General features: G+C 40.3%; 1 protein-coding gene across 1 annotated transcript; it reads left to right on the top strand.

Moving 5' to 3' along the window:
* Positions 1-2,592: 2,592 nt before the first annotated feature.
* On the top strand, positions 2,593-9,317 carry CUNH4orf36 (chromosome unknown C4orf36 homolog). The gene is made up of 4 exons (XM_029234533.1): positions 2,593-2,638; positions 3,558-3,689; positions 8,393-8,547; positions 8,962-9,317. The coding sequence occupies exons 2-4, from the start codon at positions 3,625-3,627 to the stop codon at positions 9,093-9,095; spliced, it is 354 nt and encodes a 117-aa protein (XP_029090366.1). The 5' UTR covers positions 2,593-2,638; positions 3,558-3,624; the 3' UTR covers positions 9,096-9,317.
* Positions 9,318-16,669: the final 7,352 nt, after the last annotated feature.

The following is a 16,669-nucleotide window of genomic DNA, read 5'->3' on the forward strand; positions in this document are numbered from 1 at the left end:
ATATCTGTGGTTCCTCTGTATCCAAAGATTTATCCATCCTTGGATCATGCAGTACTGTAGTATTTACTACTGAAAAAATCCACATATAAGTGGACCTGCACAGTTCAAACCCCTGTTGTTCAAGGGTCAAGTGTATTTTCTCTGCTGATGGTTTTTAAGGATCTATACTGGTCCTAGATGAGATTTAGTAAAATCAGCTGCCCAGTAAATGTCAGTAAAGCATAATGTGTTTTACTGTTCATTTGAATCAAACCATTAATCTCAATTATAAAAATATGGCTATTTTCTTCTATGTAAAATATTCCTTTTACAATAAGATACTTAATGGTACATTAGTTAGCTATTGCTCTGTAACAAATATCCCTAAGGTTGGTGGCTTAAAATGATGAACATTTGTTATCTTGTTTTTTCTCAGGGCCAGGAATCCTGAATTGGCTTAGTTAAGTGGCTCTGGCTTAGGATCTCCCATGAAGTTTCAGTGAGGACATCAGCTGGGACTAGTCATCTGAAGGCTTGCCTGAGCCTTGGAGGACCTGCTTCCAAGATGTTTCACTCACATGGTTGGTCGCAAGAGGCCTCAGCTCCTCACCAGTTGTTGGTTAGAGGCCTTGATTCCTTTGCATGTCAATAAGCTGACTTGAGTGTTCTCCCAACATGGCAGTCGACCTCTTCCAGGGTTAGTGATCTAAGAGAGAGGGCAAGAAGGAAGCCACAATACCTTTTATGAGCTAGTTTGAGAAGTCATGCTCTAACTTCCACCACATTTATTCAAAGTGAGTCATATAGGAAATAACTAAACACAATTTTCAGGAATAATATATGTATACAGGAAATGGAGTTCCCAAATGGAGAAATCACAGACTGATCTTTCTCAGCGTGACCCTGGACCCACCACATTCTCTCCCTGCGTCTTCGTTTCTTCATCTATAAAAAGAAAACAGGCCACGAAACCATGGCCACTTCAGCTGTAAGGTGGCCTATCTCTGCCACATCTGGGTGTGACCTCAGTTAACACCTTGGTCTCTGTTTTGTCTCTAAAATGAAGTGATCCTAGATGGTGGATTTGAAACTTTTTAGATCCACTGAGAGAACTGTATTTTACACTGAAACTTCACATACACACAGGTATGTGTATGAGTACATATGTATAACAGAAATGAAACTTCCACAAAATGATACTTAAAAACACTTATTTGCATGTTATATTCTCATTACCCCTTCCCGTCATTCTACGTTAATCCATTAAAAGTATTCGGGTGAAAATCTACTGCTTTGATTTCACAATCCATTAATGGCTTCACCATTCCTTGCGTTAAAATACCAATACCTCCTTTCACTCCTGGCTGCTCCTTTTTCATTGCTACTAGAACAGAAATGTTAAAGAGCAAGGGAGTCCTCATCTTGTTTCTGGGAGGCACAACAGTATCCTCTACAGGTGGGTCAACACTACCAACCAGCTCTAATTAGGCAGGAGCTAGTATCCGAAGTAGCTTGTCAGGGTGGAAAGGGTACTGCGTTTAGCTTCAAAAGTTGGCCCTGTAACTCACCAGCTATCTGACCTTGGGCAGTCCTTTAACCTCTCTAGTTCATCCCTCCTCTCTACAATTGGAATTAGTAATCCCTCACCTATTGCATAAAGTTGGTACTAGGCTCAAAATTATATAATTGGGCACTTACCCTGTAGCAGAGAATTTACAGACCCGATCTTTGAACCTCACAACAACCCCGTAAGATATAGAATATTACACTTGTTTTATAGGTGAAGAAATTAAGGCTTAGAGAACTTACGTAGGCAAGATCTAAAGTCAGCAAGTGGCAGAACTAGAATTCCAAACCAGTTCTGACTCCAAAACCGTCACACAAAAGAGGTAAACTATTAATATTTTCATTTGATGTTAAGTGGTGACCACCTGACGTACTAAAATATAGGTTCATCCCGAACCACCACAGTGTAGTGACTTCAGAAACTAGTCCATCAGGCCACGTTTTCAGATCCTATTTTGCCCTTAACACACATGAGGTGTTTCGAGCTTTAAGGGTTTAAAGCGGCCCTGACGCACCGGGGCCCGCGGGCACTAACAGCTCTTCCGCTCTTGCAGGGCACCCGTGAGACTCACGCACTGTCAGCACGTCAGAACCGGGCGCGTTTCTGCAAGTGCTGCCCCCAAACCAACACCTCAGGTCGCTTCACACAACCCCCTCACACTCATAAGCGTCGTTTTTAGGGAAAGGCCTCGCTTACAGACATTTCTGTCGCTGTGGGCTTTGTCCCGTCAAACGTGAGCCAGCCCTCGGCTGTGGGACGTGGAGCCTCCGCCCCGAGGGGACCCCGCGGGGCGCGTGTCCCGGGCCCGGCGCCCAGGCCTCCTCGCGGTCGGGGCCGGCGCCACAAAGCCCTTTATTGAGGCTGGGGCTTGACGCAGGGCCGCCCGCAGCTCCCGGCGCGAGCAGGAAGGAGGAGCGGGACCGCGGCGTGTGCGCGGCCATGGGCGACTAGATGGGCGCGCGCTCTGCCCTCGATCCCCAGGGGACCGCGACCTTCCCGGACCCCAGAGCGTCGGTAACCGGGCGTCGGCGGACTCTCCCAGGACCCGTCTCGCGAGGCCCGGGCGGAGTGGACGCGCCCGCTGCGTGTGTGGTGCGGCTGGGAGGGGGGGTGGTTTGAGACGCGGGCGGCGAGGGCCTGCCCTCACCTTCTTTTCTCTCTCCTCCCCTTCCCCCTCCTTTCCCCATCCCCTTAATTCCCCGGCTCCCGGCTCCGGGCCCCGCAGGCCGCGGGTTCCTCCAGGGGTCTCCGCGTCCGGCGAGGGGGAGACTCATCCCGAAGAAGTGTGCGTTGGAAGGGAAGTGGGAGTGGTGCTTGAAGTGGGCCACGTTTTAAGTTCAGAGGTTTTTTTTTGTTTTAAGTTCAGATTTATTTATTTATTTATTTATTTATTTTGCGGTACGCGGGCCTCCCACTGCTGCCTCTGCCGTTACGGAGCACAGGCTTCGGACGCGCAGGCTCAGCGGCCATGGCTCACAGGCGCAGCCGCTCCGCGGCATGTGGGATCTTCCTGGACCGGGGCACGAACCCGTGTCCCCTGCATCGGCAGGCAAATTCTCAACCACTGCGCCACCAGGGAAGCCCCTAAGTTCAGATTTTTGAAAAAGGAAAAACCTGGGAAGGTTTGTATCCTTTAAAGAGCTCGGGCGGAGGACGGGAAGTTCCTGTGTCCGCAGAGCTATTTGTCGCTTAACATTGCCACAGTCAGACACCTTCTGGTGATGAGGTGTTTGAGCCAGTTTGGTAGACTTAGGCAATGACAGTATACCGGGCCGGAATGCCGATGCTGTTCACCTGGCATCTTCTCCTTACATGGGAAGACATGATAAAGTGAGTTCGTGGAAAATAAAAGAGAACACAGTTCTACATTAGGAATTCAGTTCAGTGAACGTTGATTGGGGACGTTCTTACATTCAGAAGATATTTTTCTGAATCTTTTTTATTATTTGGATATTAAAAATATTCAAGTGAATATTTTATTTTAATATTAGTTGCATTGCAATCATTTCAGACAAAGTGAACAGAATATCTGAGTCATTACATCAGACAATTAGGAAATTGGACTGTAATAATTCACCATGGCTTATGGCTTGCCAAGAAAGAACGCAGTGGAAACCATTTTGAGGTGCAATTGTTATAAAGTGTAAGTATATTTATCCTGGTAAGCGTTGACTTGGGCTGGGGAGTATCCTTGTTAAAGGATACTTGGGCTGGGGAGTATCCTTGTTAAAATAAAAGTATTGGACACCCTTACGTTCCCCATACCGGACTATATGAGGCATATAGTCCCCATACCGGACTATATGAGGCATTCTCAGGTGTCTGGGTACTGATATTTTTAAAAGGAAAATGCTTTTGTAAGGATTTATAAATTTTCTTACTTGGTTTTTACAACAAAACAACACTGTGAAATGAGGAAACTGAGGTTTGAAGAAGTGGTATGATCCAGGTCCCACAGTCATGTAGTAAGAAAGTGACAGGGTTAGAAGTCTGAGTCTTCTTTACTCCAAAGCAACATTTTCCAATGCAGACAACCACTTTAAAGTCCCTCTTTAGATAGTGTAAATCTACCTAAAAACGCCTTGGTGTCAGATATATCTTAACAGAACACTTAATTAGCTGGTACAGAGAGTCAGTTTTGCATCCTGTACATTTTGTCCTGTGATGTGTGGACATCAAGAAGACCTGGGCTCAAAGCCTGGCCCTGCCACTGGCTCCCCATGCTGCCTTGAACAAATTACTTAACTTCTCTGTACCTTGGCTTCCACATCTGTGAAATGGACATATCAATACCTACATATATGGTGTGGAATACAAATGAAGTAATGTATGTAAGGTACTTGCATGTTGCCTGACATAATAGTAAACCCATAATAAACATGTGTTGCTACTACATGGTAATTTCACTCTGTTACCTTTTTTTAAATTTTTGGACTTGTTTTTTTAAACCTCTCTGCCACAATGTATGACATATTAGCGTGGTGAGTCAATTGAATTTTACTTTTTGACAGTGTTCTAAGAAGTAAACGGAGACACCCCACGGGGTTGTAAGACCAGAGATATGGGAAAACCAGAGAGAACTCATCATTGCATTCTATTTAGATTTGTTAGTTCAGTATGCATTTAGACATTGAACTATAGACAAATACCACTGTAGTCATTATTGTAAACATAATTTTTATAACGAAGATATTCCTGTATCTGGAGAATGATTTAAAGCACTGATTCTGTGGTTTTGGCTATATAGCATTTTATGTCACAAATAATATCTGCAAAACCAGTGTCTTCTCTATCACTCTCACAAGAAAGTATTTGATATTCTATTTATAAGAGCAGCTAAATTAAGAGGAATAGAATGGTAGTAGCAGTCTTTGGAGTTCACTAGCTCAGGTAGCTCCTCACCTTGGGCTTTTTTTGGTTAAGTATTTTTAGAAGATTATAAAAAAATACACTAAAAAACTTTCAAACAGTATAGAAGCATTTGAAAGGAAGATAAAAATGTTACCTCTCAAAAAAAAAAAAAAATGTTACCTCTCACATCCGCATTGCCATCCCTGCCCTACCCACCGAATCCTGCTCAGGTAAAATGTTTTATATATTTTTTAGAATTTCTGTCTGTTACATAAGATACACATATGTATATACACACACATGTTTTTACACATGGGATTATATTGCTATATAATATATTATTGTGTGTAGCCTAGTGGTTAAGAGCACAGATTCTACAGTCTGACTTTCTGGGTTGAAATTTCAAACCCAAGCCTTGTGACCTTGAGCAAGTTGGCCTCTGTTCTTGTTTCCTAATCTGTAAAATGAGCATAACAGTAGCATCTGCCTACTTCATAGGGTTACTCTGGTAATTAAATGTGTTTATATATGTATACTGATTAAAACAGTGTCTTGCATGTAGTAGGTGCTAGGTAAGCACTAGCTGTTTTTTTTTTCTTTCTTTTTTTTTTGGCCGCGCCATGTGGGTTGTGGGATCTTAGTTCCATGACCAGGGATTGAATCCCGGCCCTTGGCAGTGAGAGAGTGGAGTCCTAACCAATCGACCGCCCGGGAATTCCCAGCATTAGCTGTTTAATTGCTCATCTTTCCAAATCAATATATAAGGATAAATCTCATTCTATCATTACATGTATGTACTACAGTTTGTTTAACCAGGCTGCTCTTTTTTTTTTTTTTTTTTTGGGAGGGGGGCGTATAATTGCTTTACAGTGCTGTGTTAGTTTCATCCACACAGGGAAGTGAATCAGCCATATGCATACACACATCCCCTCCCTCTTCTATCCCCTCTCATCCCACCCAGCTAGGCCATCACAGAGCACCAAGCTGTGCTATACTGCAGGTTCCCACTAGCTATCTATTTTACACATGGTAGTGTATTTATGTCAAACCTAATCTCCCAATTCATCCCACCCTCCCCTTCCCCCGCTGTGTCCACAAGTCCGTTCTCTACGTCTGCTTTTCTATACCTGCCCTGCAAATAGGTTCATCTTTACCATTTTTCTAGATTCCACATATATGCATTAATGTACGATATTTGTTTTTCTCTTTCTGACTTAATTCACTCTGTATGCAGACTCTAGGTCCGTCCACATCTCTACAAATGACTCAATTTCATTTCTTTTTATGGCTGAGTAATATTCCATTATATATACCTACCACCTCTTCTTTATCCATTCATCTGTCAATGGACATTTAGGTTGTTTCCATGTCCTGGCTATTGTAAATAGTGCTACAATGAACATTGGAGTACATGTGTCTTTTTGAATTATGGTTTTCTCAGGATATATGCCCAGTAGTGGGATTGCTGGGCCATATGTTAGTTCTATTTTTAGTTTTTTAAGGAACCTCCGTACTGTTCTCACAGTGGCTTTTATCAATTTACATTCCCACCAACAGTGCAAAGGGTTCCCTTTTCTCCACACCCTCTCCAGCATTTGTTGTTTGTAGATTTTTTGATGTTGCCCATTCTGACTGGTGTGAGGTGATACCTCATTGTAGTTTTGATTTTCATTTCTCTAATAATTAGTGCTGTTGAGCATCTTTTCATGTGACTCTTGGCCAGCTGTATGTCGTCTTTGGAGAAATGTCTATTTAGGTCTTCCACCCATTTTTTGATTGGGTTGTTTTTTTGATATTGAGCTGCATGAGCTGTTTGTATATTTTGGAGATTAATATTTTGTCTGTTGCTTCATTTGCAAATATTTTCTCCCATTCTGTGGGTTGTCTTTTCATCTTGTTTATGGTTTCCTTTGCTGTGCAAAAGCTTTTAAGTTTAATTAGGTCCCATTCGCTTATTTTTCTTTTTCTTTTCATTACTAGGAGGTGGGTCATAAAAGATCTTGCTGTGATTTATGTCAGAGTGTTTTTCCTGTATTTTCCTCTAAGAGCTTTATAGTGTTTGGTGTTACATTGAGGTCTTTAATCCATTTTGAGTTTATTTTTGTGTATGGGGTTAGGTAGTGTTCTAATTTCATTCTTTTACATGTAGTTGTCCAGTTTTCCCAGCACCACTTATTGAAGAGGCTGTCTTGTCTCCATTGTATATTCTTGAACCAGGCTCTTCTTGATAGATATTAAGGTTATTTTGTGGAGTTTTTTTGGGACAAACAATGCTTCAATGAGCATTCTTGTAAATACATCTTTGTGTATTTGTTCAAGTGCATTTATAATAATTATAGACTTCAAGTCACTCCTTAAAGTTAGATGATAAAGTAAGAATTAAGCTGGAGGAGGAAAACAGATGGCATGTGTGTAATACACTCACTTCCCCTACTTGTACCAAAGCAGGTCTTTCCTCTTTCCTCATGCATATGAACTCACATTGACTGTAGATGAGAAACATAGCTGATATTTTAAAGTTCCAAATTAGGATACATAAAACAATCCATTAAAATTTCATTGTGATTATTTTTAAATATTGTAGTTTGGGGTTTCATTCCCTTTTCCAATTTTCTAAGGATTCTCTTGGTACTAGTGCTTCTATATACACCTAGGTTACATCCCAGCTCTGGTTCTCTGTTAACTTCTGAGTCTTTGTTTTCCTTTTCTACCTCCATGGTAGTTGTAAAGATTAAAGTCAGATCACACACTCAAAGCCTTAGTGTGTGCCAAGCTCTCTGCTCAATATGTGAGTATTCCTTTTGTTCCTTCCCTAATGTAATCATATTTTTGATCAGCCAAAAAAGACTTGGAGCTTAGTTTTTTTTCTCTTTTTTTAAAAAATTAATTAATTTTTGGCTGTGTTGGGTCTTCGTTGCTGCGCACAGGCTTTCTCTAGTTGCAGCAAGCAGGGGCTACTCTTTGCTGCGGTGCACGGGCTTCTCATTGCAGTGGCTTCTCTTTGTTGTGGAGCATGGGCTCTAGGCACATGGGCTTCAGTAGTTGTGGCTTGCAGGCTCTAGAGCGCAGACTCAGTAGTTGTGGCACTCGGGCTTAGTTGCTCCGCAGCATGTGGGATCTTCCCGGACCAGGGCTCGAACCCATGTCCCCTACACTGGCAGGCGGATTCTTAACCACTGTGCCACCAGGGAAGTCCCAAGCTTACAGTTTTTAACTACATCCTCTTTAAGGACATGTAAAGATTGGATTGACTCCAAAGAGGCTCTTTTTTGAGCAAAAATGTCTGTCATCATAATTTATGGTCATTTTCAGTATATCTCTACATTGGTTAATATAAGCCTCCTTCTCCTGGCTAGGTTTGCAACTCTGAAAAATCCTGAAAACTCTCCTTTAAACCAAAATGTCTAGTGGAAAATAGAACTGAGAATTCAAATGTCTTCTCTATATCCTGCAGTAGATGTCTATAAATATTTATTGAATGAATTTTTCCCCTAGACAGGAACCGTGGGAACTTGTATTATTCACAAAGACCTGGTACACAAACCTAGCCAACATCAAGTTGCCTTTCTTGGAAGAAATTGCGTTTGGTAGTTCTATACACCTCAAAAAATGTAAAACCATTAAGGATGGTGTGCTCCCTTCAGCAGAATGTAAGTTCTGAAGGAACTACTTTATTATACTTTTTAATTTGAATTTTATTTACTTATTTATTTTTATACAGCAGGTTCTTATTATCTATTTTATACATATTAGTGTATATATATCAATCCCAATCTCCCAGTTCATCCCATCACCACCTGCCCCCTCCCTCCGGGCTTTCCCCCCTTGGTGTCTCTATGTTTCTGTAGGAAGTATTTCAATAAATTGCAAACTCTGTGTGTTATTTTAATTATTAGACAAATGTTTAAATCTGATCATTCACACCCATACTCCCTATCTATGTAGCCCTGTCTTGTTTAGTATTCAAGAATGTGAATTTTTCTGTGTGCTAAATATTCAGTTTTGACTAAATTATGCCTGGTGAAAAATGTCAGTTGGATTGCATCATGTATTTTATTTTTCAGCCATCCAACTTGAAAGGGAGTATGAAATGAAGCGCTTGAGTAACCTGAAATGTGAGGAAAATGTAGCCAAGGAAATTCAGTTTTCCCTAAGGGAAAGGCCAGTTGGTTTGAGAAGACCTCTCCCACCTAAGTGACAGTCATCTCACAGTTGAATCTGTACTCTGTGCTTTCTGCATCCAAGGAGGATGAAGGACTCTGACCTTCCACTGTGTGAAGTTTGGTGCAGTCATCTGAATGCCCCCTGGTGGATGAGCCAGCTCCCGTGGGTTAGTTGACAGCTCTGAACAGATCTTCTGGGTCCCAGTCACGTATTTGTACCTTTGTATCACAAGCAACAGTACTGTAAGTAAATGAAAATGTAGCTGGCATCGAGTCATTTGTGCTATTCATTTTGATTTTTGTAAAGTTGCACTAAGGAAAGAAGAAACTCCTTGTCAGAGGCGTCCCCCCACCAAGAGACATTATTTTGAAGAATATTTTGAATTTTCATCTTTGAGACCCCAAGGAGGTACCAAGGAAGGAGAGAGGGAAATTATTTATAAAATGATTAACTTTGAAAAATTTTGTTTGATTAAGAAAAATTGTAGGTTTCATTTTAGTAACTCTCTAGTTTCTAGTTTTCAATGAAACATCATTTACTATTCTCATGTGGTACTTTATTTTTTTAAAACATCTTTATTGGAGTATAATTGCTTTACAGTGTTGTGTTAGTTTCTGCTGTACAACAAAGTGAATCAGCTATATGTATACATATATCCCCATATCCCCTCCCTCTTGAGCCTCCCTGCCACCCTCCCTATCCCACCCCTCTAGGTGGTCGCAAAGCACTGAGCTGATCTCCCTGTGCTATGCAGCAGCTTCCCACTAGCTGTGTATATATGTCAATGCTACTCTCTCATTATGTCCTAGCCTCCCCTCCGCCCTCTGTGTCCTCAGGTCTGTTTTCAACTCATGTGGTACTTTAAAGTGGCAAGTAGAACTTACTTCATTTTTGTTCTTCTAAAAAACTTTTTTCCTTTTGCCTAATTTCATATTGTCTTTCTGGGATACCCTCTGGAGCATGTGGAACACACATACATATGTGAAAATGATATGAAAATACAAAGACAGCATCTGTGAGGAAAACTCTTATTTGTACAGAGTGGTTGGAGAATGGGGAATTAACTGGAAAGAACTGGATTTGCATGAACAAATTTTCCTAGAATTCGAATCCAGTAAAGCACGCTTGGATGTGAAAGTTATATTTAAGCACAATTTAGTGTTAGATGACCCAGTAGGCATTTTATGATCTTCTGGTATTTTAACCTCATTATGAAAGGCATTATGGCATAGTATTTAAGAGTACATACTTTAGACCTGGCTGCCTTCTTCAGATCCCAGCTTGGCTACTGCTAGTGGTGTGACCTGGGGTGAGTTACCTTATATCCTGAGCTTCAGTTATCTTACATCATGTAAGATAAGGGTAATACTGGTACTACTTCATAGAATTGTCATGATTAAATGAAAACTGCCTGGTACACAGTGAGAATTACTCTAGCGTTAGCTATTAGTGTGATCAACATTTCCTTTGTACTGCTGTAATCTTAGTATCGAAGATGCATGACATTGGGCTGACTCTGTTGACATTTGTGGAGACCAGAAATCTTGAATTTTCAAAAATTTGGTTTTATGCTTGTCAATGTATATGTACTTGCCAGACCGTATGACCTGATTTTTTAAAATTTAATTTTTATTTTATATTGGAGTATAGTTGATTTACAATGTTGTGTTAGTTTCAGGTGTACAGCAAAGTGATTCAGTTATACATCTACATAGATCCATTTTTTTTGGATTCTTTTCCCATGTAGGTTATTACAGAGTACTGAATAGAGTTCCCTGTGCTATACAGTAGGTTCTTATTAGTTATATATTTTATATATAGTAGTGTATATATGTCAACCCCAAACTCCCAATTTATCTCTCCCTCCCTTCCCCCTTGGTAACCATAAGTTTGTTTCTATATCTGTGACTCCATTTCTGTTTTGTAAATAGGTTCATTTGTACCATTTTTTTAGATTCCACATATAAGCGACATCATATGATAATTGTCTTTCTCTGTCTGACTTCACTTAGTGTGATAATCTCTAGGTCCATCCATGTTGTTGCAAGTGGCATTATTTCATTCCAGCCTGACATTTTAGTTCAAAATCTGGCCACTGTACCTATGGCATATCCTGATCTTTCTGTTTATAAACGACAATCTATGATAATCAGCTTGTCACTTATGTCTTTCTCTTAAAAGAAGCATGGAAAATTTGTGTGAAAAAAGCCACTGTGTAACTCAGAAACATATGTATTGGTTTATATCTGCTCTTAGGAGCCACCAGGGGACCTTAAGCATCTTACTCCTCGCCTCAGAGCCTTACACCCCTAGTTAGAAACATTAATTGGGGGTATGAGTTACATGCTTCCATCCTTCTTCAGAGCCGTTGTGAAAATGGATAAAATATGTATCTGTTTGCAAAAAGCTTTCCGGAATTAAACATTTTAATATTCCTTAGGAAAAGGTGGGATTTGAGAAAACTTTAGTTTCCCATCATTCTCTTGGGAGAAAAATCTCTGCTTGCAGCTTTAAGATTCTTCTAATTGTGTTTTTAGGTATATATTTCTGAGCCTGCTTTAAACTGTACGTATTTAAGTAAAATTACTTCACAAAATATATGTAATATGTGTATGTACATCTCTGTCCTGAAATGACATAAGAAGAGGAACAGTTTCTTACTTATGTTTGTACTCTGGTGCCTTATCTTGATGCCTAACTCATGTAGCCCCTTAATAAACATTTATTGATCATTGATTGAAAATTTCCATATGGTCAAATTTCATAATAGAAAGTACTTCATAGTTGTATTTACTTTTTGCAGTAGGATAATTTTTATGGAGAGGTAGCCATGGTGTCATTGAATATGGGCTCAAACAGTTCAAGACAAAGATAAGAATGAACAAATACACAATTTTACATAAAACGTGTTAAAGTTATAAAAATTTGTTTTAAACTGTAACAATTTTATTTGCATACTAAAATTTTGCTCCTTTACATCTCTGACCCCTTCCACTTTGTTACTGATGTCACAAGTTACATATTTTTATATTGTATACCCATTAGTATAGATTTATAGTTACTTTTTATGCTTTGTCTTTTAAATTCTTTACCAGCATTCAAAGAGCACCACCATTACAGTATCACAGTATTTTGTGTTTGTCTATATATTTACTTTCACCAGTGACATTTATACTTTCAGATGCTTTCATGTTACTATCTAGTGTCATTTTGTTTCAACTTGAAGGACTCCCTCTAGCATTTCTTGTAGGGCAGGTCTAGTGGTGATGGACTCCCTTAATTCTGTTTATCTGGGAAAGTCTTAATTTCTCCTTAATTTTTTTTTTTTTTTTTTTGTGGTACGCAGGCCTCTCACTGTTGTGGCCTCTCCCGTTGCGGAGCATAGCCTCAGGACGCGCAGGCTCAGTGGCCGTGGCTCATGGGCCTAGCCGCTCCACGGCATGTGGTATCTTCCCGGACCAGAGCATGAACCGATGTTCCCTGCATTGGCAGGCGGACTCTCAACCACTGCGCCACCAGGGAAGCCCTGTCCTTAATTTTTTTTTTTTTTTTTTTTTTTTTTTGCGGTACACGGGCCTCTCACTGTTGTGGTCTCTCCCATTTTGGAGCACAGGCTCAGGACGCGCAGGCTCAGCGGCTATGGCTCACGGGCCCAGCCACTCTGCGGCATGTGGGATCTTCCCGGACTGGGGCACGAACCTGTGTCCCCTGCATTGGCAGGCAGACTTTCAACCACTGCACCACCAGGGAAGCCCCCTCTCCTTAATTTTTGAAGGTCAGTTTTGCCAGATATAGAATTCCCAGCTGGTAGTTTTTTTCTTTTCAGCACTTTGAATATATTATCCCATTCCCTTCTGGCCTGCAAGGTTTCTGCTGAGAAATCTGCTAATAATTTAACAGGAGGTCCTTTATACATGATGAATTGCTTTTCTCTCACTACTTTCAAGATTCTCTCTTTGTGACTTTTAACAGTTTTTTTTATAATGCATCTCAATGAAAATCTCTTTGGTTGAGCCTAGATGGAGTTTTTTGAGCTTTTTGAAGTTGAATATCCATTTTCTTTCTCAAAGTTGGGAAGTTTTTGGTCATTATTTCTTCAAGTAGGCTTTCTTCTTCTGGGACTCCCACAATGTATATCAAGTTGGTCTTCCTGGTACCCCACAAAGTCTCTTAGACTCTCTTCACTTTTCTTCATTCTTTTTTCTTTTTACTCCTCTGACTCAGTAATTTCAAATGATCTTTCTTCAAATTCAGTTATTCTTTCTTATGCTTGATCAACTCTGTTGTTGAACCTCTCTAGTGAATTTTTCAGCTCAGTTATTGTATTCTTCAGCTCCAGCATTTGTTTTCTTTCTTTTTGTGTAGTTTTTCTTTGTTGATATTCTCATTTTGTTCATGCATCACTTTCCTAATTTGGTTTAGTTGTCTATCTGTGTTCTCTTTTTAGCTCACTGAACATCTTTTTTTTTTTTTTTTTGTGGTACACGGGCCTCTCACTGCTGTGGCCCCTCCTGGCACAGAGCACAGGCTCCAGACGCGCAGGCTCAGCAGCCATGGCTCATGGGCCCAGCCACTCCGTGGCATGTGGGATCTTCCCGGACCGGGGAACGAACCCGTGTCCCCTGCATCGGCAGGCGGACTCTCAACCACTGCACCACCAGGGAAGCCCGAGATCTGCAATTTTTTTAGGATCAGTTTAAGGAGATTTATTTTGTTTATTTGAATGGGCCATGTTTACTTGTGTCTTTGTAGGCTTTGCGATCTTTGGTGAGATTTTGGCATTTGAAAAGCCAGTCTTTACAGACTGACTTTGTATGGGGGAAGAACTTCAGCATATGGGGGAAGAGCTTTAACAATCAGCCTGGCTAGAGATTTTGTGGACCTCTCAAACCTTTGTGGAGATACATCTTCTCTGGGTTTGTGTGTATAATTTCCAGGTAAAAGAGGTTTGTCCACTTCCTCACTGGAGCCTGTAATCTCTTGCTCCCACTGTTGTCTGTCTGTGATAGTACACTGTCTCTGGTGCTGTAGCAAACTGCAGTGCTTGTGTTCATTCTCTATGGCCCCCAACATGGTATCCAAACTGCTGTCCTCATCAGTGTTCTGAGTCAGGTGAGACAGAATCCCTTGAGGAGCCCCTGAAAAGAACACTGGATACACAGTTTACTCTTCTCTTTCCTTCCTGAGGGAGAAGCTGGGGGTTGGGATTTTTCTTTTGATCATCCTATACTGTGCCAGGGAGAGGGAGTGGCTAGGGTGGGTAAATGTCATGAGTTCTCCTACTTGCTTTGATGCATCTCTTCTTGGCTTTGTGTTCACCTGAGGTGGTACAACATCTTAACTGGTTTCTGGAGTTCCCACGAGGGCAGTTTGGTCTGTCTATTGTTAAGTCAGTGTCTTCTGAGGGATCAAGAGCCTAGGGCTTCCTATTCTATGATTTTGCTGACATCACTCTACAAATATGCGATTTCTGTTATGTTGATAGTACACCGGGATTTTAGGGTTACGTATAAGGATGAGGTTGCAAACCCATGCATCCCAATATCAAGTAGGTAACATAAATGAACAAAATGGGCCAGTGAAGCCATAAAGGGAATCCAGAGACAGGAGAAGTGGAGAGCATGCATCTCCTTCAAAGGGGCAGCAGCTTCTTAGCTCTTGCCTATTGATGCCATTCTAGAATGGCACCAGGGGGAAAATCTTCCAATTCAATTTTCCCCAGAGGGTAAATCTTCCAATTTTTCAAGGGAAAATGGAAATAGAGATGAAGAAGAGCACAACTTGTTATTGTGGAAAATTTCAAACATACCTAAGTAGTAAGAGTAAGAAAATGAACTTCCATGTTTCCATCATCCAGCAGCACTTATCAGCTCATGGCCAATTTTATTTCACTTATGCTCTCTCACTTTCCACACCATCCCAAGCCCCCATAACTGGGTTATTTTGAAGTAATTTCTAGATATCATATCAGTTCATCTGTAATTACAGAAATGCAGATTTTATAAATGTGAACATTTCCAATTTTATAAAGGATAGACCAATCAAAGCATACATAGGGGGCCATAATCCACCTGTAGGTCCAGTTTGGTTTCTCATTAGGGAGTTGTATCTGGTGGTTGGTGCTTTAAAATATTTAGAAGCTATTGTCTGAATTATCTTGAGATACTTTCTTCTATCTGTGACATGATGGCTCAAATGGAGATTGTTGCTCTTAAGAGTTTTTATGTGGGTGACCCATTTGACTTGGTGATCCTCAGACCTGGGAAAAGTTGTCAGAAACTTAGGGTCTGTATGCAGCCTTGGTTGCATAACTTTGAGGAGGTGGAACTTCCACATTCCTAGTTCAAGTTTGCCTTTATAAAATTCAGATGTGCTTTGTGTAAGATGTTTATCTGCTGAGACTTCCCTGGCAGTCCAGCCGTTAAGACTCTGTGCTTCCACTGCAGGGGGTGTGGGTTTGATCCCTGGTTGGGGAACTAAGATCCCACAAGCTGTGAGGTACACGGCCAAAAAAGTAAAAAAAAAAAAAAAAAAGATGCTTATCTGCCAACCAGAACCACTCCCAAAGTTTCTTGGCTGAAAGTCTGGGAGTTGGGACTTTCACTCTATTACACAATTCTACCTCTTCTTTCCACATCTGTCCCCTCCAATTGTTCTTTCTCCCATTTGACTAGTTTTTTTTTTTCCTCCACCTAGGTTATAATCATTAATATGGCAGCCAGGTTGTTAACTGCTTAAAATGTGGAAAATACCATTTTATGATTGTACAACCAAAGATCAGTCTTTAGCAAAAATTCAGTGTGTTTCTATTTCTTTAGAAATCAAAACCAATTTGCTGTTTTCTTTTAAAAAAATTTAATCACGTCCAGCTGCATCAACATATATTTTGGACAGTAGTGGAATTAATTTTGTGTTTATTTTTGTAGTTCACATCCCACCAAGTAGCTTATACTCTTCCCTTTTAGGGTCATTGTCACTAATCCTCCAACAGTTTCCTTGAGAACTGTAAATATCTTCTTATTTAAAGTCCAGAAATATATTGTACAATGTGTCTAATGCTGTTGTATTAGTAAGTTTTAATTTCTTAAAAATCAGATATGTAAGACAGTGGTAGAAACAAAACTCTAGGTTTTAGTTAACAGGTCTGAGTTCTAGTCCCCTCCCTCCTTTCCCTGATTCATTATGTATCCTTGAGAAAATTTCTTAATTTCAATGGAACTCAGTTCATTTCTCTTTAAAAAAATTATCAGTTTTAAATGTATTTTAAAGGGTAAAATAAAGATTTGTTTTCAAAAGCAGTAGTTCTGTGTATCCCCAACACTCATTTCCACTTCTCAGAGGCAACTAATTTTACCTGTTTCACCTATTTTGTTTTTTACCTCCATGTCTCTAAATAACACTTTTATTTTGCTACTTCTTGGTTTTTTTCCTTTTTAGGCATAATTATGACTTTTTGGGCATAATCTATTGACTTCCCAATGTTGAAGATAGCGTTTTGTTTCTTTTCTTTCCTCCATCCTCACCACACATACATAACATTTCCATCTCCCTCTAAATAGAGATTATAATTTTGCTTAGATCTATCTATCTATATAGATATATATACAA

Source organism: Monodon monoceros, unplaced genomic scaffold, assembly GCF_005190385.1.
Source record: "Monodon monoceros isolate NGI ecotype Baffin Bay Population unplaced genomic scaffold, NGI_Narwhal_1 Super_Scaffold_20, whole genome shotgun sequence".
Lineage (NCBI taxonomy): Eukaryota > Metazoa > Chordata > Mammalia > Artiodactyla > Monodontidae > Monodon > Monodon monoceros.

Bases quoted from the DNA above. Each gene is read 5' to 3' on its own strand.
- CUNH4orf36 (XM_029234533.1), top strand. From the start codon at position 3,625: ATGGCTTATGGCTTGCCAAGAAAGAACGCAGTGGAAACCATTTTGAGG. The intron at 3,690-8,392 runs GTAAGTATATTT...TTTTTCCCCTAG, and splicing joins AGGTGCAATTGTTATAAAGT to ACAGGAACCGTGGGAACTTG. The intron at 8,548-8,961 runs GTAAGTTCTGAA...TTTATTTTTCAG, and splicing joins TGTGCTCCCTTCAGCAGAAT to CCATCCAACTTGAAAGGGAG.